This window comes from Pelobates fuscus, chromosome 6 (assembly GCF_036172605.1).
Source record: "Pelobates fuscus isolate aPelFus1 chromosome 6, aPelFus1.pri, whole genome shotgun sequence".
Lineage (NCBI taxonomy): Eukaryota > Metazoa > Chordata > Amphibia > Anura > Pelobatidae > Pelobates > Pelobates fuscus.
Window position 1 is genome coordinate 88480488 of NC_086322.1, and position 22663 is coordinate 88503150.

At 46.8% G+C, this 22663-nt stretch overlaps 4 protein-coding genes across 4 annotated transcripts; 2 read left to right on the top strand and 2 right to left on the bottom strand.

Annotated features, from left to right (window-relative positions):
- Window positions 1–4208: 4208 nt before the first annotated feature.
- On the bottom strand, window positions 4209–21957 carry LOC134566075 (uncharacterized). Its single transcript, XM_063425784.1, has 4 exons — window positions 21555–21957; window positions 20869–20930; window positions 6938–7170; window positions 4209–4620 (listed from the first exon to the last, which is right to left on the bottom strand). Exons 1-4 carry the CDS (start codon window positions 21955–21957, stop codon window positions 4209–4211), a joined length of 1110 nt encoding a protein of 369 aa, XP_063281854.1.
- LOC134614342 (histone H4) lies at window positions 5345–5656 on the top strand. Its single transcript, XM_063457993.1, has one exon. The coding sequence runs from the start codon at window positions 5345–5347 to the stop codon at window positions 5654–5656; it is 312 nt and encodes a 103-aa protein (XP_063314063.1).
- Window positions 6934–7314, bottom strand: LOC134614341 (histone H2B 1.1). The gene has a single exon (XM_063457992.1). It carries the CDS (start codon window positions 7312–7314, stop codon window positions 6934–6936), a length of 381 nt encoding a protein of 126 aa, XP_063314062.1.
- Window positions 7615–8007, top strand: LOC134614340 (histone H2A type 2-B). The gene has a single exon (XM_063457991.1). The coding sequence runs from the start codon at window positions 7615–7617 to the stop codon at window positions 8005–8007; it is 393 nt and encodes a 130-aa protein (XP_063314061.1).
- Window positions 21958–22663: the final 706 nt, after the last annotated feature.

Consider the following 22663-nt stretch of genomic DNA (forward strand, 5'->3'; position numbering starts at 1 on the left):
CTGCATACCCTCGGGCTGTCACACACTGTTACAGCCCGAGGGAATCGAATTTAAACACATGGACAGCAGGTTGCTGGCATTTGAGGGGGCCCAAGGGGGGGCACAGCATGATGTAGGGGGGGGGCATGCCCACCCCCAGCGACACCACTGTAGCCTGTTGCGGCTAAGGCTTTCTTCAGCGCGGCCAGTGACACACCTCCGAAACTCAAGAAGTATGAACGCAGTCACTGAGTGCTATATCCACATGATCCCACTTGCTTGCCCGCATGGCTTTCACGTTCCCCTGTGGGGGATCGCCCTACCTGCTCCTAAAGGAGCCATAATCACTAGCCAGGGAAGCTGGCCAGGCATGAGGCTCCTGGATCCTCCCTGGACAGTGATTATGGCTCCTTCAGGAGCAGGTAGGGCGTTCCCCTGCAGGGGAACCTGAAAACTATGCAGGCATTCAAGTGGTCACATGTGGGTATGGCGCCCTTTCTACCCATTTGCCGGCGAAACACCTCCACTCCCTGAGTGCCAATTGGTGCAAATTGGTTCATGGCCTTTCTCCTGATTGGCCATCACGTGGTTGAGATGCAAAGTTTGAATCCACCGGACAAAATCAAGTGATTCTGTGGAGCTATTTTCGGGTATGTACAGAGTCTCAAGCCCAGACTTTGTACGATGATTTCTCGGGCTCTGCACATCCGATAGCTCCGCTATTTGCAGGGATCATAGCTGAGACCAGGCGCTATTGTATGGCATGTAGGGTTGTGTTACTGTACAGTGTGTATTTTTGTGGTTTTGGTGTGGTAGGCTTCCTGTGTCTTGAGATACCATTATCTCCGAGAGACAGCGACGCTTGGGCGGGCTTATGTTTTCATGTTGCTAGGGGTCTGTGCATAAAGACTGTGTATCTTGCCTGAAATAAACAGGGTTTTTTTCGCCCTTCACTAGGTCTCGAATAGTGTTTGGGTGATACCACGATTGCCCTTCTGCAAGCGGCTATAATCACTGGCTAGCAGCTCTAATCCCTCTAGGGCTGGGCACAACATGGAAGGAGCGACCACAGGCAGTAGTAACCCATCCTCGAGAGTATACCGCTACACCACTCTCAACAACATTCAGACGTCTATGAGGCAGGTGTTTGTTAATACCCCAAAAGAGGCGTTTTTTGACGGGGTTTGTCAGCAACGGGGCCGTGCCACCGGCTGCTTTTGGTCTTCAAGCTCCTGAAATATTGTGCAATCACCTTCGTTATTATTATTGTTAAGGGTTCCTAGGCTATTGTCGCCGTTCTGTACAATGGCATGGGCAGTTCCCTCTTTCTACTGCCAATACCTCTCCCTATACAACCAAACATTCTGCAAGCACTCCCTGCTGCTCTATAGCATTGTCTTCCTACCTTTGAGTCATCAGAAATAATCTTATGTCCAAGATGCATTATCTTGCCCTTATCCACATTCAATGTCAGTTGCCACAACTTTGACCATTTTTCTAGTTTACCTATACCATTTGCCATTTTGCTTATCCCTCCTGGAACATTAACCCTGTTACATATCTTAGTAGTGTCAGCAAAAAGATATATCTTCTGCAATATCACTAATAAAAATATTAAAGAGAATGGGTCCAGGTACAGATCCCTGAGGTACCCAACTGGTGACAAGCCCATGCTCGAATATACTCCATTAACTACAACCCTCTGTTGCCTGTCACTCAGCCACTGCCTTGCCCATTCAACAATATTGGAATCCAAACTTCAAGATTTCAGTTTATGGACAAGCCTTCTATGTGCAACAGTGTCAAAATCCTTACTGAAATCTAGGTAAGCAATGTCTACTGCACCACCCTGATCTATTAATTTAGTAACCCAATACACGTTCTATTTCCTAGTTCCCTCTGTACGGCCTGACCACCTGGTTTCTGACGTGCTTACTCCACACTCCAGGTACGGTCTGCCTTACGTTGCTGCCTCATACCTCCCCTACGTTTTTGTTACATGTTTTCCCCAGGTACGTCCTGTCTCGCACTTCGCCCCCCACCTAGTCTAGATGTGGCTGGCTGTCAGAGTCTTAGGTGTCCAATAGAGGTTATCTCCCCCTGGCTTTCTTAGCCTTAGGTTAGTGGTCCCGCGACGCCAACACCCATCCTCATACTCGGAGGTACTACGCCCCTCGGGCCAAATCATAGTTAGTTGCCTCGCATGTGGCATAGAGAGGGCCTACCCTGTCACTCCCATTCTGTCTTATGCTTTACTGGTCACCGAGAGGCTGACACCCCGCCACAACGTTCAGTGGCCACGAAATCCCCTCGCGTCAACGCATAGATAGAGTCTCTCAAGCCGCTTGGCATCTAGCAGGGCCTCACCTGTCACCAACTTAGTTTTAATTGTTTCGCCGCCTTGCGGCACTAGCAAGCTGGCCAGCTCACACTGGTCCTACACTTACTCTGGTCCTTTTTCTTGCTCTGATTTCTCGCTTCTTTCTTTTAGCATGGATCAAGTACCGGAAGGTGGCGAACACTTGTTACTGCCCGACACTCCGGCCAGGTCTGGTACTCCATCTCGCAGGGGAGATTCTGCCACGCCTGCCTCCTTCGGTTCCTGGTTGATTCTTCACCTCATGACAGATTTTCGGAAATGTCAGCTCCCGTTCCCTGCATACACTAGGAAGACCGAACTGTTCTCCATTTTAGATGCTGGACCTTTCTGATGTTTTCACTCCGACCATGTAAGTAAACTCCCATTTACCTGGCTTTCTACGGTCTTCTTAGACCCCGTGAACTTACCACTACTACCATAACCAACCTACAATAATGCCTCAGGAGGTCTCACCTAGTTAATTTGGGAGACTATTATGTACTTACACTTCCTCACACTCGAACTACACATACTCTGTTCATACCACAACCACTACAGAACCTAGACATATTTTTCATACTATGTCCATGTAAGTCATGCTCTTCCTGTTGTTGATTGTAATAAATTCTAGTCTGTATCTTTTTGGCCCTCTTTATTTACAGGCCTACTGCTACGTCGGTTCCGGCACACCTCAACCAACTTTTCCTCTTCTTACACATTGCTCTCCTTACACTCTTGCCTCTGCCTTTTTATGCCCCTACCACAAACGTGAAGGCTTGGCCTGCAGTTGTGGGATGGGCATGGTCCCCTATTTAAGCTCACTACTCACCTCCACCTGTCCCGTTCGTTTCTTAGTGTTGCTTGACCCCACCCTCCTCTCCCTTTTATACTTTTCTCTATTCATTACTTGGTAGGCCCTCTTTATTTACAGGTCTACTGCTACGTTCCCCGCACACCTCAACCGACTTTTCCTCTTCTTACACATTGCTACACAGTCATACTCTCCTTACACTCTTGCCTGGGCCTTTTTATGCCCCTACCACAAGTATAAAACGAACAAGGGAACGTTGGAAAGTATAATACTGAAACTTAAATAAAATAAATAAAAAAATTTAAAAAAATATATACAAAATTAGGTTTCTAATAAACATGTTTTCCTGGTAGGATAATCAAAATCAAATACACATTCACCTTATCAGTGGCTGGAATGGCACACAGTAACATAGTATCAAATTGTAACAAGTATGCCATACCTTCAAAAACAAAAGAAACAAAGGATCTATTAAAGCATATGCCGACAAATCTTTTAAAGATTTTCCCGTGTGGTTTTCAAAATGAACGTAGGAAGTTGGAAAGCAGAATACTGAAATTGACATTGAAAATAAAAAAATAAAAAGCGATTTAGGTTCTTATAAACTTGGTAAGATTCTTCGTTTTTTCCTGCTTTCATTATTTATACATTTTCTGATGCACATTTAAACAGCTACGAATCTCTCAAAAATGTTAGGATTCTGACTGAAACTGGGAATTGGGGTGGGTGGAGAGAGAGAAAATGATTATCTAGCTCCAAGGAGAAAAAAAAAAAAGCAATATACATATATAAATCATAGAAAATGGGATGAATGGTTCTGTTTTTAGGTATAATTATTTCCAAGTGCTTGTATTATTGTTAATGTACTTTATTATGCCTCACAGCAGGACCTGTTTGCTAGTAAAGTGCAGGAGATTAGCCAATAGAAATAAAGAACATAGTCCTGGATAATAAAGGGTGCGGGAGGAAGGGATTGACAAGCTCGTTTGGTTGAAGACATAGTGGCTCTGAAAAGAGCCTTTGGTTGGAGAAATGAAGAGATTGGTCAGGAGAATGGCATTAAGCGCGCTCTCCTCTAATCCTGCGAGCCAGCTGGATGTCTTTGGGCATGATGGTCACTCTCTTGGCGTGGATGGCACACAGGTTGGTATCCTCGAAGAGGCCAACCAGGTAAGCCTCGCTAGCCTCTTGCAAGGCCATGACAGCAGAGCTCTGGAAGCGCAGGTCGGTTTTGAAGTCCTGGGCGATCTCACGGACCAGGCGCTGGAAGGGCAGTTTGCGGATCAGCAGCTCAGTGGATTTCTGATAGCGACGGATTTCCCGAAGAGCTACCGTGCCAGGGCGGTAACGGTGAGGTTTCTTGACACCACCGGTAGCGGGAGCGCTTTTCCTGGCAGCCTTGGTGGCCAGCTGCTTCCTGGGAGCCTTCCCTCCGGTGGATTTACGGGCTGTCTGCTTAGTACGGGCCATTCTGTCAAACTGAGCGTCTCACCTACCACAAGGTTATCAGGAGCTATGGCTAGAAAGCCGCGAGCCCGAGTTCTTTATAGATGAAAGATGGATATGATTGGACACAATGTACCACGCCCCTAACTCTGATAGGAGAGAGACGCTGCCACTTGGAGACAAAAGTGTAGTTTGAAATACTGAGCACAACGCATGCTCTTTCAATGTTACACTGCCATCTAGTGGCCATGTATAGGTACTGCGTTAATTGATTAATTACATAATTCGATCCAGAACTAAGAGATACTATGTGTAATACATACAATCAGTGTAAAAATTAAAAGATTATAATTATGTCTTTAGCTAAATAATTTATCGAGACATATTTACTTTTAATCTCTTTACCTGCATTCCGTGCTATTACAGGATTTGTCTATTATGTATGAAGCAAAGGGAAGGAAAATGAAACATTTTATCAGTAAATGCAGTCTGCACTGAATACTTGCCGGAGCTGCAAATTCGAATACGGTAGAAACCTTTCCCGCTGGCGTTTTTTTTTCTCTAGTTCAAAAATGACTATTCAGCAAATCACCGCAAAGCACAACCTCCTGCATCAGCCAATCAACGACAAGAGCCGCCCAGTGACGGTTTGATTTGTCTATCAGTTCCCCACTCGGTCGTCTCAAGAGACATATAAGAGAAGGCAGCCGTGTTGGGAGCATTCATTGTTCCACTTGTCTCAGCTCAGAATGTCTGGTCGCGGTAAAGGAGGGAAAGGGCTCGGTAAAGGTGGTGCCAAGCGGCACAGGAAGGTGCTCCGTGATAACATCCAGGGGATCACTAAACCGGCTATCCGCCGTTTGGCTCGCAGAGGAGGTGTCAAGCGAATCTCCGGCCTCATTTACGAGGAGACTCGAGGAGTGCTGAAAGTCTTCCTGGAGAACGTTATCCGCGATGCCGTCACATACACCGAGCACGCCAAGAGGAAGACGGTCACCGCCATGGACGTGGTGTACGCGCTGAAACGCCAGGGCCGCACTCTCTACGGTTTCGGAGGTTAAACGTTTCGGCTGATGTTCGATAATTCATTCAAACCAAAGGCTCTTTTCAGAGCCGCCCACTCCTTCCCTCATAAGGCTATAATTCCACCAGGATGGCTCGGCTGTCTCAATGCTCCCTACAACATATTGGAGAACGAGAAATTACAGAGTAGCCTTCCGGTAACACAAACTCCAATGTGTTTCCTATCCATATAATGTTGCCTTATGTTTCCCCGAATATCCTGCTTCGTTTTCTGTTTGAATGCAATGCTCTCATAAAACATGAAATAAGGGCATTGGAGGCTGAGAGGGTTAAAGTCTTCCTTGTTAGTAAGACTAGAATCCTCTCTGCACTAAACTGCAGTCAGTATGTGATCTAAAACGGCCGGAGAGAAAAGCTGCTGTGATCGAAGCAGCCATTCCCGCTTTTTATATGGAAAACATGCTGCATACTGACTTTATACACCTCGAAACAGACCTAAAACTAGACATTCTATACTGTGATAATTATAGTTTGAGGAATCATTAGAATTCTCTAAGCATCACAGTCCATACAAATTATATGGCAGTCGTTTCCACCTGAGTATGAAAGGGTTAAACTATATGCATTTTATCATCACAAAATACTGCTTAATGAAACTGCAATCAGTATGTGGCCAGGAAATGGCGGGAGAGGAAAGTGGAAGAACAAAAAGCTGCTGTGACAGAGCCAGCAGGGGGACTATATCGTGCAGGATTTAAACTTCGCCATTTTGTAACCGACTTTCCCGCTTTAAAAACGCCATGCAGAGAACGCTGAATGTATAAATTTGGTAATAAATACATTATAAGAGGGAAACAGACCCACCAAACTCCTAATTTTAATTTATAAAGTATTCATTGAGATTGATATTGCTGGTTTGATCCATGATATGTATTAAACAAAAAGTAACCATTGCAATCTGTATACACGAGATGGCAGCATTGTATAATTTGTGAGAGAGGAGTGTGAATGGAAACACGTTTCATGTGTAAGCTAGATTGATACATTATAATAGTTTCAGGCTGTTGTATCTTTTAGTATACTTTATAACCAGCAGAATAAATGTTACACTATAGGTTCTGCCATTGAGAGTGTTTTACAATTTATTTTAGCTTGAAGAAGATTTCAAAATTGAAATAGTGTAACGCGACAATCGATTACTTTTTACATTTCGCACATAGAGAATACTCTCGTAATATAGTCACAGCTCTCTCGTGGATTGTGTGGGTGGCTCTTAGAAGAGCCTTTGTGTTATTAGAGTTTGGGTGACGGGTCTTTACTTGGCGCTGGTGTACTTGGTCACTGCCTTGGTGCCCTCAGACACGGCGTGTTTGGCCAGCTCTCCGGGCAGTAAGAGCCGTACAGCGGTCTGGATCTCCCGGGAGGTGATGGTGGAGCGCTTGTTATAGTGAGCCAGACGGGAGGCTTCCCCTGCGATGCGCTCGAAGATATCATTGACAAAGGAGTTCATGATCCCCATGGCCTTGGAGGAGATACCGGTGTCGGGGTGGACCTGTTTCAGCACCTTGTACACGTAGATGGCATAGCTCTCCTTCCTGCTCTTTCTGCGCTTCTTCCCATCCTTCTTCTGGGTCTTGGTCACGGCTTTTTTAGAGCCCTTCTTGGGTGCGGGAGCGGACTTGGCTGGTTCAGGCATGATGATCAGAGAAATCTTACGAAATTTCCAACAGAATAAGGAACACGTTCCCCAGCTGCTCTATATATAGAAGCCCTGGCAGTAAAGCCTGACCTGTGTGCATTTTCTATTGGTTCGTTCAGTAAGAGCATTGAGCATGGAACGCGGTAACCTACAGCGATTGGTTACTTTCTGAGTCGGACGCTGATTGGTGGCTTTAAAATGCAACCAATTAGATTAGAGCTCGCGGTATCTGAGATGGTATAAATAGCCGTGCAGGGGGCGCCAAGGTCTAGACGATAATTCGATTTCGTTTTGAAAATGTCAGGAAGAGGCAAACAGGGCGGCAAAGTCAGGGCTAAAGCCAAGACCCGATCATCCAGAGCAGGTCTGCAGTTCCCAGTCGGCCGTGTCCACAGGCTGCTCAGAAAGGGCAATTATGCCGAGCGGGTTGGAGCCGGAGCTCCGGTCTATCTGGCTGCAGTGCTGGAGTATCTGACCGCCGAGATCCTGGAACTGGCTGGGAATGCAGCCCGAGACAACAAGAAGACCCGCATCATCCCCCGCCATCTGCAGCTCGCTGTGCGCAACGACGAGGAGCTCAACAAACTGCTCGGAGGGGTCACCATAGCCCAGGGTGGGGTATTGCCCAATATCCAGGCTGTTTTACTGCCCAAGAAAACCGACAGCCACAAGCCAGCCAAGAGCAAGTAACTCCACTGTCCCTCAGCTCCCAAACTTACACAAAGGCTCTTTTAAGAGCCACCCACAATCCCCAGAAAGAGCTCACACTGATATATGACTGTATGGAGGTGATCACTGTCTTGCTACATTCTTATACGGTTATTCACTACAGTGACACGTCAAAGGGAATTTAGTATTTAAGGGTCTAATACCTCTTTTTTACAGTCTCTGTAATTCGGCTAACGAACTAAGTGATGCTTTTCAAATTTCCATTAAAACACACCTAGCGGACTTTCCCTTTCTAACCATTGCTATTACTACTTGTTATACACTGGGGAGTCTTTAGTGAAACACAAGAAATCGATCAAAAGCGGATTAATAGTTAAGTCACTATTGTGAACAATAGGAAAGTGCTGCATATCATTATAAGGTGGAAGGAAGTAAAGACTCCAATCCATCCCGATTTTCACACATCGGTAGATTCAATTAAACTTGAGATCTTTTGGGGTTTTTTTGCCTCAATTTTATAATTCAGGTTTTAGTGAATGAGCATGCCTCTCTTTCTACTGGTAATGCAAAAGAGGGCGGCAAATTCCAATTTCAAGTGACTTCCAATCATGCCACAAAAAAAAAAATCTCAACTCCAAAGCCAGTCAGATTTCTCCTAGGTGGGATTTAGTCACACCATATGGCCATGTGGGGGTCCTCTCCTGCTTCAAAATAAGCCAGTATGCCATACGGTGTAACTAAATTCCGTATTGCCAAGATAGGTCTAAGTAAGTAGTATTGTAAGATTTCATGCTGTATTTTGGGATGTGCTCTCCTTCACATGTACAAACCTTTTGGAAATGTATTACTGTTCTGCTTTAATTGTACTACGTTGTTTATTTTGTTTTCCATATTTCTAAACACTAAAAATATAGATGAACCAAAAACCCTCTCCCCTCCCCCTTTAAAAAAAAATAAATAAATATATATTTATTCTTGATGTGGTATCATTCAAGTAAGACACATAAAGTCATAGCTTTCCCATATTTTGTAAATTCTAGTAGGCTTAAATTTGTATACTTTCATATCACTAGAAATGAGGCAAATCTAATCAACATGAGGTTGAGGGTCAATCATCAAAGCCTGGGCCTCCTCCCTATTTTCTTCTCCCTTGCACAGTGGGTCAGCTAACTGCCTCCATCCACACATCAGGACATGCATGCACACATTCACACGGCAAGGGATTTTATATACCACTCGAGATAATATTCTCAAAGCCAAGCGACTTTTTCTAAAAATGGTTTTCACTGAGACCTCATTGTGGGGCTGGACTATTCACGGTCCACAGACCCAACCCATGGGCAGCCTAGATTTCCTTTAAAACAGCCTTCTGTCCTCTAGGTAAGCCCACTGGTGCAAAATGGTAGAGGAGGGGTAGTCTCAATTAGGGTCACTACAGGCCACCTTTCCCACACCTGGCTTACACACAGGTTCCCTCGCCCACAGGCCATCATTCCCAGCTATTTAAATACCCTCCCTCTCACAGGAAAAGTACAACATTAACTTTCACAAGGTAAGTACAAAAGAAAAAATGCATTACTGTAAAACCAAAAATAAAAGCAGGTTGTGTCAAATAGACAGTGTGTCTGGGAAAACAAACAGCCCCAATGCAACCCATATGCCAGGCCGGGTGGTTTATAGAGGGTCTTGGCTCTTCTCCTCACCACCTCGTCTCAGACTGATTACGGCTTTGGGTGGATCTACATTCACCCTCGATAGTCGTAGAGGCGTCAATTGAAGGGTGCAAGTGACTCTCCAGCCGACAGTGTTGACACAGAATCTCCTTGAGGCACCCACCACCAGAGTACCTGCATCTTCGCCACTCCATCAGGACGGAGAATGGCAAATCATCAAATATTTTATTTATTTTTTAAATTCTTTATTTTTGTTGAGGCATGTGATTATGGGGGTACAGAAAAAAGAGAGGGAGACGTTCAAGAGTTGTACAGGATGGGGTCGTCATAACATATTGACAAAGTCTCCTATGATTATCAACCTCATTTTATATATATATAGTAACATGCTGTGGCTAAATACTGTTATCTCTTGCTTTAATACTGTAATCTCTCGCATTGATACTGTTTCCTCTCGCTTTAATATTGTTATCTCTCGCTTTAATACTGTTATCTCTCGCCTTAATACGGTTATCTCTCGCTTTAATACGGTTATCTCTCGCTTTAATACGGTTGTCTTCTCGACTTAATACTGTCAACGTATAGTAGCTTACATGCAAGGCTGTACTCGGTTGGGACAGGTTAATTATTAAACGTTAGGTTACATGCTAGACAGACATATTATATAATAAAGACCACTGACTACCAATTGTATTGTAGTCAAGGATAGCTATAACAAAATGAGGGTATGTTAGGCTAGGTGATATACAGTGCTCTGCATTAATGTTAGGTACACACAAATATATGTATATTAACAGCCGCATAGTTACTCTTTCAGGAGATGGAATTACCCTTGTGAGTACACTTTTGATGGGCAGTCAGTGGTCGCCTGCCAAGGGACCCCCCTAAATATATCTCGAAGCATTTAAATAAAAGGGGATATAAGGACTGCTATGGTAGTTATAGTCCCGATGTGTGTCATGTTCGTATGGTGGCAGTCCCTGTATGGGCGATCCAGACGAGTGTCTGTCTTAGGCGGGAAAAGAGTCCCTGTTGCCGTGCCGATCATCGTGTACAGTATGGTGGCTGTAGGTGGTTAATCCGCGTTCGTTGGCCCGCATGCAGTGTGGAAGGTAAGGTTAAGTTGTTGTCCCTCTGTAGTGAGACTAGTGGGGTATGAGGATGTGCTCGCCTGTTCCTGCTTGGCGTCCTTCGGCAGTCCGTCCTTGAGAAGTCAGAAGGGAGGGTGCCTCAGTCAGCCCTCGGGCATGGATAGCTGGGCATGCAGTCTCCGCCATTTTAAAGGTGGACTCTGCGCTCTGTGGTCTCTTGTGAAGGTGCCGCTTCTAGCCGGTGCTGCCCGCAAGTTTATTCTGTGCAGGGGGAGCGGTGTGGGTCGCTTCTGAGCCTCACTGCCGGTTTTGGTGCCAGCATCCTTGGTCTCCGCCATCTTGCACGCTGCGCTTTGGTGCTGGATCCAGGCGGCCCTGCTGCTGCTCCCGGGATGGTCGGGGCATGCGGGGGTGGGGACCGGGATCACCCCCCCGGTCCATGGGGGGGGGGAACGGGGCCAAAGCTCCACGGGTCTGGCTCCTGTCTGAGCACCGATGAGCAGGATAGCGGGGCAGCGACCGTCTGCCCCACTCACCGCCGGAGTAGGCCTCGTTGATGCCAGTGAGGATTCATCCCCCAGGGGACTGAAACCGGTCGGGCCAGCCTCACCCTGGGTCCGGTACTCTCCACCCGATGTGTTTCACTGATTTTTGTCAACTTTTTATGCCAAAATAAACTGATTGCTTGTTCTTCCGTTGTAAATTTCGGGAGCTGGTCTGACATGCGACCATCTCGCTCGGCGGCCTGGCCCTGCCCCCATCATCAAATATTTTAATATGAAAGTCCTCCATATCAACAGTGGAGTGGGCATCTGGGCCCACTGTTTCTTGTGCCCCTCAGGACCAGATATTTTTATGTCGATGTTGTGCTTCCAGTGATGGTACTGTGCGGTTAAGCCTCTGGACCTGTTGGGAGATCTTATCGTTTGTGTATGGGTCACAGTCAGTAGTCCCTCTCGTTCCTCCTCTCGGTATTTAACGTCGCTAATGAGTCGATTCAGGCTGCCTATTTCAGTTTGCTTTCTGCTAGGTCTGCTTTCCTAACCGCTTGTAGATCCTACAGGAGCTTTTCAATGTTCCCTTTAGCGGAGGGTGATGTGGCGGTATACCCTCTCGAGAATGGGTTACTACCGCCTGTGGTCGCCCCTTCCTAGTTGTGCCCAGTCCTAGAGTGATTATAGCTGCAAACCAGTGATTATAGTATTTTGCAGGAAGGCAAGCGTGGTATCACCCAAACACTAGTCGAGACTTAGGGAAGGGTAAACAAGAACTGTTTATTGTAGGAAAGATACAAAGTATTTATGCACAGGCATCGCTGTGTCTGGGAGATAATGGTATCTCCCGGACACAGGAAGCCGAACACACAAAAAACCCAAAACTCACCCAATACAGTAACACAACCCCATGCCATACATCACCAAATAGCTCCTGGTCCCAGCTATAATCCCTGCAAATAGCGGGGCGATCGGATGTACAGAGCCAGAGAAATCATCATATAAAGTCTGGGCTTAACACTCTGTACATTCTCACAAATAGTTCCACTTGGTTTAGGCCTGTAGAGTCAAACTACACGCCTAAACCATGCAGCAACCAATCAGCACTCACAGAGGGGAGGAGTTACAAGCTAAGCCCTTGAGGGCTCGCCGACCAATCGTGATAAATGGCGCAAACAAGTTTGAATGGCAGCTCCTTCTCCTATTGGTTGGCATGGATTTCCCAACCCAAGGTAAGCTTACCCCCAAGGGTACAATTCAGCTCCCATGGAGTTATGAAAAAAATATTGTGCAATAGCGGAATTGACTTCCGCATGGCTGATTCAGGGCAGTTGCCCGATGTGCATGACATAATGGAAGTCAAATTGAGACAGAAATGTTCCATCTAGTGATTTGCTGCCGCATTCACGGCTTGCCAACTACTCGCGATGTAGCCCCACTTTCTAGTCGCATGTCTCTGCACCCTCATCAAGTGGCTCTGCTGCTCCTTCACAATGTCACTGTCCCATTGTCCACACTGTCACTGTCCCACACTGTCAGACTACTCCCTCTCCCACAATATAACTGCCCCAAGTTGTCACACTGCCCCCTCCATCACATTGTCACTGTCCCATTGCCCACAGTGTCACTGTCCCACTGCCCCACACTGTTAGACTACTCCCTCCCCCACAATGTCACTTACCCAAGCTGTCACACTGCCGCCTCCAAACACACACTGTCCCCTCCACCACAATGTCACAGGCCCCAAGCTGTCGCACTGCCAACTCCCAACATACACTGTCACGCTGCCCCCTCCACCACAATGTCACTGCCGCAAGCTGTCACACTGCCACTCCCAACACACACTGTCCCCTACACCACAATGTCACTGCCCCACTCCTACAATGTCATTGTCCCACACTGTCACACTGCCTCACACTGTCATTGCCCCACACTATCAGACTACTCCCTCCCCCACAATGGCACTGCCCCAAGTTGTCACACTACCCCCTCACACACACTGTCACACTACACCCTCCACATACTGTCACTGCCTCCCTCGGCCCCACACCCCACTACCTCAACCCTATAACCCCCAGCCCTCCACACAGCACCCCATGGCTACCACAGTAGAGCCACATCGCACCAACCCTCGCTGTTTACCCTTGTAAACAGCCCAGGCATTACAGGAACAACTGCCCCCAGCAAATCCGGATGGAGTGGAACTGACCCCCATCTAACCAGCCCTGAGCCGGAGCCCACTGTGAAGAGGGAAACCGTTACGGGGGTGGTCCAGGCGCAACCCAGGAAATTTGGCCAGTGCTTCATGAGATGGCCCCGGTACAAGCTGTGGAGGACAGCCATGCCGAGCATAGGCAAGTTGTCAAAATAAATGGCAAGGAGGCTCAGGGGCTAAGAGACACGAGGGGCACTCTGACCCTAGTACAGCCGCACCAGGTTAGCACCACGGCAAATACCGGCCGGACTGTGGCTGGTAGAGTCGCCGGCGGAGCCATCAATACACAGAGGTCGGCATCATGCAAGACTTACCGGCAGAGGTGTGAATACATACACACACACACACACAGATTTCTGAATGCACACAGGCGTTGCTGAATGCACACAGGCTGATTTATACACGTACACACAGACTGCTGAGTCCATACACACAGACATACAGACATACAGACTGCTGAGTCCATACACACACACACAGACATACAGACTGCTGAGTACAGACACAGACTGCTGAGTCCATATACACACACAGACTGCTGAGTCCATACACAGACACACACACACACAGACTGCTGAGTCCATACACAGACACACACACACACATACTGCTGATTCCATACACACACACAGACTGCTGAGTCCATACACACACACACACAGACATACAGACTGCTGAGTCCATACACACACACACAGACATACAGACTGCTGAGTACAGACACAGACTGCTGAGTCCATATACACACACAGACTGCTGAGTCCATACACAGACACACACACACAGACTGCTGAGTCCATACACAGACACACACACACACACACACACACATACTGCTGATTCCATACACACACACAGACTGCTGAGTCCACACACACACACACACATACACAGACTGCTGAGTCCATACACCCACAGACTGCTGAGTCCATACACCCACAGACTGCTGAATCCATACACACGCACAGACTGCTGAGTCCATACACCCACAGACACACAGGCTGCTGAGTCCATACACAGGCAGAGACTGCTGAGTCCATAAACACACACACACACACACACACACACAGATTGTTGAGTCTTTACACACATACAGACTGCTGAGTTCATACACACACACAGACTGCTGAGTCCATACACACACACACAAACACACACACACAGACTGCTGAGTCCTTACACACACACAGACTGCTGAGTAGGACTGCCATCAGAAATTTTAGGGCCCCTGACACAGATCAAGATCTGGGCCCCCGGGGCCAGCACCAAGTCCGCCCACAAGGATGAAGTGTGTGTGTATAGTGGATGTAGAATGTGTGTCATGGATGCAGTGTGTATAGTGGATGTAGAATGTGTGTAGTGGATGCGGTATTTGTGTCATGGATGCAGTGTGTATAGTGGATGCAGTATGTGTGTCATGGATGCAGTGTGTATAGTGGATGCAGATTGTACATTTAGTGTAATGTATGTAATGTTTGTATGCATGCATTAGATGCAGAGTGTGTGTGTAGTGAATGTAGGTGTGTATAGTGAATGCAGAGTGTGTGTTTTTGTAGTGGATGTAGTGTGTATAGTGAATGTAGTGTGTATAGTGAATGTAGTGTGTTTGTAGTGAGTGCAAAGTGTGTTTAGTAAATGTAAAATGCAACTAGTGAGTGCAACGTGTGTATAGTGAATGCAGTGTGTGTGTGTTTGTGTGTAGTGCAAAGTGTGTTTAATGAATGTAGTGTGTGTGTGTGTGTAGTACCGAGCGTGTTTAGTAAATGTAGTGTGTAGTGAGTGAAATGTGTGTGTATAGTGAATGTAGTGTGTGTGTGTGTAGTGCAAAGTGTGCTTAGTGAATGTAGTGCAAAGTGTGTTTAGTGAATGTAGTGTGTGTGTAGGGCAGAGTGTGTTTAGTGAATGTAGTGTGAGTATGTGTAGTGCAGAATGTGTTTAGTGAATGTAGTGTGTGTAGTGCAAAATGTGTATAGTGAATGTAGTGTGTGTGTGTAGAGCAAAATGTGTATAGTGAATGTAGTGTGTAGCGCAAAGTGTGTTTAGTGAATGTAGTGTGTGTGTAGTGCACAGTGTGTTTAGTAAATGTAGTGTTTGTAGTGAGTGCAGAGTGTGTTTAGTGAATGTAGTGTATGTGTAGTGCAGAGTATGTTTAGTGAATGTAGTGTGTGTGTGTGTGTGTAGTGCAGAGTGTGTTTAGTGAATGTAGTGTGTGTGTAGTGCAGAGTGTGTTTAGTGAACCTAGTATGTGTGTGTGTGTAGTATTTTTTTTATTTGTGTGTGTATATTTCAATTTTATTCCCCCCTCCCTGGTTCTTACCATGCCAGGGAGGGGGGAGATCGCATTCCCTGTTGGTCCAGTGGCATGGTGGAGGGTGCCAGCCGCGGTACATTGAAGAGGGGGCCCAGCAACACACACTGTCTTCCTTTCCAGCTCCCCTCTGACTAACTCTCGCGAGACAGGCCTGCGTGCTGTGCGCTCTGGCGGCCGCAGGAAAGTTAGACAGAGAGCAGCTGGAAAGGAGGACAGAGTGTGCTGCTTTGCCCCCCTCTGCAATGTACAGGTAGCAGGGCGCCCTCTGTGCACGTATATATAGCGAAAATCGCTAGATATATATATGTGCACATAATGAATGTGGGGCTCGGGCCCCCCAGGACCGCCGGGCCCATGACAACCGTTATGGTTGTCATGCCCTGATGGCGGCCCTGCTGCTGAGTCCAAACACACACACACACACACACACAGACTGCTGAGTCCAAACACACACACAGACTGCTGAGTCCATACACACATACACACACACACAGACTGATGAGTCCATACACATTCTGCTGAGTCCATACACACACACACACACACACACACAGACGGCTGAGTCCATACACACACACACACACAGACTGCTGAGTCCATACACACACACACACACACACACACACAGACTGCTGAGTCCATATACACACACACACGCACACACACAGACTGCTGAGTCCATATACACATACACACACACACACACACACAGACTGATGAGTCCATACACAGACTGCTGAGTCCATACACACATACACACACACACAGACTGATGAGTCCATACACAGACTGCTGGGTCCATACACACACACACACACACACACACAGACTGCTGAGTCCATACACACACACACACAGACTGCTGAGTCCATACACACACACACACACACACACAGACTGCTGAGTCTATACACACACACACAGACTGCTGAGTCCATACACACACACACACACACACACACAGACTGCTGAGTCCATACACAGACACACACACACACACACACAGACGGCTGAGTCCATACACACACACACACAGACTGCTGAGTCCATACACACACACACACACACACAGACTGATGAGTCCATACACACACAGACTGCTGAGTCCATACACACACACACAGACTGATGAGTCCATACACACACAGACTGCTGAGTCCATACACACACACACACACACACACAGAGACTGCTGAGTCCATACACACACACACACGCACACACACAGACTGCTGAGTCCATATACACACGCACACACACAGACTGCTGAGTCCATACACACACACACACAGACTGCTGAGCCCACACACACACACACACACAGACTGCTGAGTCCATACACACACACACAAGCTTCCTCACTAGCAGAGACACACACACACCTGAGCACATCAAGCCTACCTGTTGCTGGGGGTCAGACACTCAGACATCTTCTGGCCTTTGCAGAGCAGCAGCATGGGCTGCTGCTTAACGGCAGGGGCGGGGCTTATTTTCGGGAAGTGGGGCTTCATTTGGGGCGCGGCCTGTGCCGGGGAGCCTGTCAGTGCTCCCTCCGGCCACAGACAGCCCCCAGCACCGCTCCAGCTCCTCTCTCCTGTTACAGCCCGAGGGAATCGAATTTAAACACATGGACAGCAGGTTGCTGGCATTTGAGGGGGCCCAAGGGGGGGCACAGCATGATGTAGGGGGGGGGCATGCCCACCCCCAGCGACACCACTGTAGCCTGTTGCGGCTAAGGCTTTCTTCAGCGCGGCCAGTGACACACCTCCGAAACTCAAGAAGTATGAACGCAGTCACTGAGTGCTATATCCACATGATCCCACTTGCTTGCCCGCATGGCTTTCACGTTCCCCTGTGGGGCATCGCCCTACCTGCTCCTAAAGGAGCCATAATCACTAGCCGGGGAAGCTGGCCAGGCATGAGGCTCCTGGATCCTCCCTGGACAGTGATTATGGCTCCTTCAGGAGCAGGTAGGGCGTTCCCCTGCAGGGGAACCTGAAAACTATGCAGGCATTCAAGTGGTCACATGTGGGTATGGCGCCCTTTCTACCCATTTGCCGGCGAAACACCTCCCCTCCCTGAGTGCCAATTGGTGCAAATTGGTTCATGGCCTTTCTCCTGATTGGCCATCACGTGGTTGAGATGCAAAGTTTGAATCCACCGGACAAAATCAAGTGATTCTGTGGAGCTATTTTCGGGTATGTACAGAGTCTCAAGCCCAGACTTTGTACGATGATTTCTCGGGCTCTGCACATCCGATAGCTCCGCTATTTGCAGGGATCATAGCTGAGACCAGGCGCTATTGTATGGCATGTAGGGTTGTGTTACTGTACAGTGTGTATTTTTGTGGTTTTGGTGTGTTCGGCTTCCTGTGTCTTGAGATACCATTATCTCCGAGAGACAGCGACGCTTGGGCGGGCTTATGTTTTCATGTTGCTAGGGGTCTGTGCATAAAGACTGTGTATCTTGCCTGAAATAAACAGGGTTTTTTTCGCCCTTCACTAGGTCTCGAATAGTGTTTGGGTGATACCACGATTGCCCTTCTGCAAGCGGCTATAATCACTGGCTAGCAGCTCTAATCCCTCTAGGGCTGGGCACAACATGGAAGGAGCGACCACAGGCAGTAGTAACCCATCCTCGAGAGTATACCGCTACACCACTCTCAACAACATTCAGACGTCTATGAGGCAGGTGTTTGTTAATACCCCAAAAGAGGCGTTTTTTGACGGGGTTTGTCAGCAACGGGGCCGTGCCACCGGCTGCTTTTGGTCTTCAAGCTCCTGAAATATTGTGCAATCACCTTCGTTATTATTATTGTTAAGGGTTCCTAGGCTATTGTCGCCGTTCTGTACAATGGCATGGGCAGTTCCCTCTTTCTACTGCCAATACCTCTCCCTATACAACCAAACATTCTGCAAGCACTCCCTGCTGCTCTATAGCATTGTCTTCCTACCTTTGAGTCATCAGAAATAATCTTATGTCCAAGATGCATTATCTTGCCCTTATCCACATTCAATGTCAGTTGCCACAACTTTGACCATTTTTCTAGTTTACCTATACCATTTGCCATTTTGCTTATCCCTCCTGGAACATTAACCCTGTTACATATCTTAGTAGTGTCAGCAAAAAGATATATCTTCTGCAATATCACTAATAAAAATATTAAAGAGAATGGGTCCAGGTACAGATCCCTGAGGTACCCAACTGGTGACAAGCCCATGCTCGAATATACTCCATTAACTACAACCCTCTGTTGCCTGTCACTCAGCCACTGCCTTGCCCATTCAACAATATTGGAATCCAAACTTCAAGATTTCAGTTTATGGACAAGCCTTCTATGTGCAACAGTGTCAAAATCCTTACTGAAATCTAGGTAAGCAATGTCTACTGCACCACCCTGATCTATTAATTTAGTAACCCAATACACGTTCTATTTCCTAGTTCCCTCTGTACGGCCTGACCACCTGGTTTCTGACGTGCTTACTCCACACTCCAGGTACGGTCTGCCTTACGTTGCTGCCTCATACCTCCCCTACGTTTTTGTTACATGTTTTCCCCAGGTACGTCCTGTCTCGCACTTCGCCCCCCACCTAGTCTAGATGTGGCTGGCTGTCAGAGTCTTAGGTGTCCAATAGAGGTTATCTCCCCCTGGCTTTCTTAGCCTTAGGTTAGTGGTCCCGCGACGCCAACGCCCATCCTCATACTCGGAGGTACTACGCCCCTCGGGCCAAATCATAGTTAGTTGCCTCGCATGTGGCATAGAGAGGGCCTACCCTGTCACTCCCATTCTGTCTTATGCTTTACTGGTCACCGAGAGGCTGACACCCCGCCACAACGTTCAGTGGCCACGAAATCCCCTCGCGTCAACGCATAGATAGAGTCTCTCAAGCCGCTTGGCATCTAGCAGGGCCTCACCTGTCACCAACTTAGTTTTAATTGTTTCGCCGCCTTGCGGCACTAGCAAGCTGGCCAGCTCACACTGGTCCTACACTTACTCTGGTCCTTTTTCTTGCTCTGATTTCTCGCTTCTTTCTTTTAGCATGGATCAAGTACCGGAAGGTGGCGAACACTTGTTACTGCCCGACACTCCGGCCAGGTCTGGTACTCCATCTCGCAGGGGAGATTCTGCCACGCCTGCCTCCTTCGGTTCCTGGTTGATTCTTCACCTCATGACAGATTTTCGGAAATGTCAGCTCCCGTTCCCTGCATACACTAGGAAGACCGAACTGTTCTCCATTTTAGATGCTGGACCTTTCTGATGTTTTCACTCCGACCATGTAAGTAAACTCCCATTTACCTGGCTTTCTACGGTCTTCTTAGACCCCGTGAACTTACCACTACTACCATAACCAACCTACAATAATGCCTCAGGAGGTCTCACCTAGTTAATTTGGGAGACTATTATGTACTTACACTTCCTCACACTCGAACTACACATACTCTGTTCATACCACAACCACTACAGAACCTAGACATATTTTTCATACTATGTCCATGTAAGTCATGCTCTTCCTGTTGTTGATTGTAATAAATTCTAGTCTGTATCTTTTTGGCCCTCTTTATTTACAGGCCTACTGCTACGTCGGTTCCGGCACACCTCAACCAACTTTTCCTCTTCTTACACATTGCTCTCCTTACACTCTTGCCTCTGCCTTTTTATGCCCCTACCACAAATGTGAAGGCTTGGCCTGCAGTTGTGGGATGGGCATGGTCCCCTATTTAAGCTCACTACTCACCTCCACCTGTCCCGTTCGTTTCTTAGTGTTGCTTGACCCCACCCTCCTCTCCCTTTTATACTTTTCTCTATTCATTACTTGGTAGGCCCTCTTTATTTACAGGTCTACTGCTACGTTCCCCGCACACCTCAACCGACTTTTCCTCTTCTTACACATTGCTACACAGTCATACTCTCCTTACACTCTTGCCTGGGCCTTTTTATGCCCCTACCACAAGTATAAAACGAACAAGGGAACGTTGGAAAGTATAATACTGAAACTTAAATAAAATAAATAAAAAAATTTAAAAAAATATATACAAAATTAGGTTTCTAATAAACATGTTTTCCTGGTAGGATAATCAAAATCAAATACACATTCACCTTATCAGTGGCTGGAATGGCACACAGTAACATAGTATCAAATTGTAACAAGTATGCCATACCTTCAAAAACAAAAGAAACAAAGGATCTATTAAAGCATATGCCGACAAATCTTTTAAAGATTTTCCCGTGTGGTTTTCAAAATGAACGTAGGAAGTTGGAAAGCAGAATACTGAAATTGACATTGAAAATAAAAAAATAAAAAGCGATTTAGGTTCTTATAAACTTGGTAAGATTCTTCGTTTTTTCCTGCTTTCATTATTTATACATTTTCTGATGCACATTTAAACAGCTACGAATCTCTCAAAAATGTTAGGATTCTGACTGAAACTGGGAATTGGGGTGGGTGGAGAGAGAGAAAATGATTATCTAGCTCCAAGGAGAAAAAAAAAAAGCAATATACATATATAAATCATAGAAAATGGGATGAATGGTTCTGTTTTTAGGTATAATTATTTCCAAGTGCTTGTATTATTGTTAATGTACTTTATTATGCCTCACAGCAGGACCTGTTTGCTAGTAAAGTGCAGGAGATTAGCCAATAGAAATAAAGAACATAGTCCTGGATAATAAAGGGTGCGGGAGGAAGGGATTGACAAGCTCGTTTGGTTGAAGACATAGTGGCTCTGAAAAGAGCCTTTGGTTGGAGAAATGAAGAGATTGGTCAGGAGAATGGCATTAAGCGCGCTCTCCTCTAATCCTGCGAGCCAGCTGGATGTCTTTGGGCATGATGGTCACTCTCTTGGCGTGGATGGCACACAGGTTGGTATCCTCGAAGAGGCCAACCAGGTAAGCCTCGCTAGCCTCTTGCAAGGCCATGACAGCAGAGCTCTGGAAGCGCAGGTCGGTTTTGAAGTCCTGGGCGATCTCACGGACCAGGCGCTGGAAGGGCAGTTTGCGGATCAGCAGCTCAGTGGATTTCTGATAGCGACGGATTTCCCGAAGAGCTACCGTGCCAGGGCGGTAACGGTGAGGTTTCTTGACACCACCGGTAGCGGGAGCGCTTTTCCTGGCAGCCTTGGTGGCCAGCTGCTTCCTGGGAGCCTTCCCTCCGGTGGATTTACGGGCTGTCTGCTTAGTACGGGCCATTCTGTCAAACTGAGCGTCTCACCTACCACAAGGTTATCAGGAGCTATGGCTAGAAAGCCGCGAGCCCGAGTTCTTTATAGATGAAAGATGGATATGATTGGACACAATGTACCACGCCCCTAACTCTGATAGGAGAGAGACGCTGCCACTTGGAGACAAAAGTGTAGATTGAAATACTGAGCACAACGCATGCTCTTTCAATGTTACACTGCCATCTAGTGGCCATGTATAGGTACTGCGTTAATTGATTAATTACATAATTCGATCCAGAACTAAGAGATACTATGTGTAATACATACAATCAGTGTAAAAATTAAAAGATTATAATTATGTCTTTAGCTAAATAATTTATCGAGACATATTTACTTTTAATCTCTTTACCTGCATTCCGTGCTATTACAGGATTTGTCTATTATGTATGAAGCAAAGGGAAGGAAAATGAAACATTTTATCAGTAAATGCAGTCTGCACTGAATACTTGCCGGAGCTGCAAATTCGAATACGGTAGAAACCTTTCCCGCTGGCGTTTTTTTTTCTCTAGTTCAAAAATGACTATTCAGCAAATCACCGCAAAGCACAACCTCCTGCATCAGCCAATCAACGACAAGAGCCGCCCAGTGACGGTTTGATTTGTCTATCAGTTCCCCACTCGGTCGTCTCAAGAGACATATAAGAGAAGGCAGCCGTGTTGGGAGCATTCATTGTT

Excerpts from the sequence above, each read along its gene's own strand:
- LOC134566075 (XM_063425784.1), bottom strand. The coding sequence starts at position 21,957 with ATGGCCCGTACTAAGCAGACAGCCCGTAAATCCACCGGAGGGAAGGCT. Across the intron at positions 20,931-21,554 it reads TCGCAGGATTAGAGGAGAGC|GTATGGCATACTTGTTACAA; the intron begins GCGCTTAATGCC and ends TTGTTTTTGAAG. Across the intron at positions 7,171-20,868 it reads CCATTCCAGCCACTGATAAG|GTCCACCCCGACACCGGTAT; the intron begins GTGAATGTGTAT and ends GTGCTGAAACAG.
- LOC134614340 (XM_063457991.1), top strand. The coding sequence starts at position 7,615 with ATGTCAGGAAGAGGCAAACAGGGCGGCAAAGTCAGGGCTAAAGCCAAG.
- LOC134614341 (XM_063457992.1), bottom strand. The coding sequence starts at position 7,314 with ATGCCTGAACCAGCCAAGTCCGCTCCCGCACCCAAGAAGGGCTCTAAA.
- LOC134614342 (XM_063457993.1), top strand. The coding sequence starts at position 5,345 with ATGTCTGGTCGCGGTAAAGGAGGGAAAGGGCTCGGTAAAGGTGGTGCC.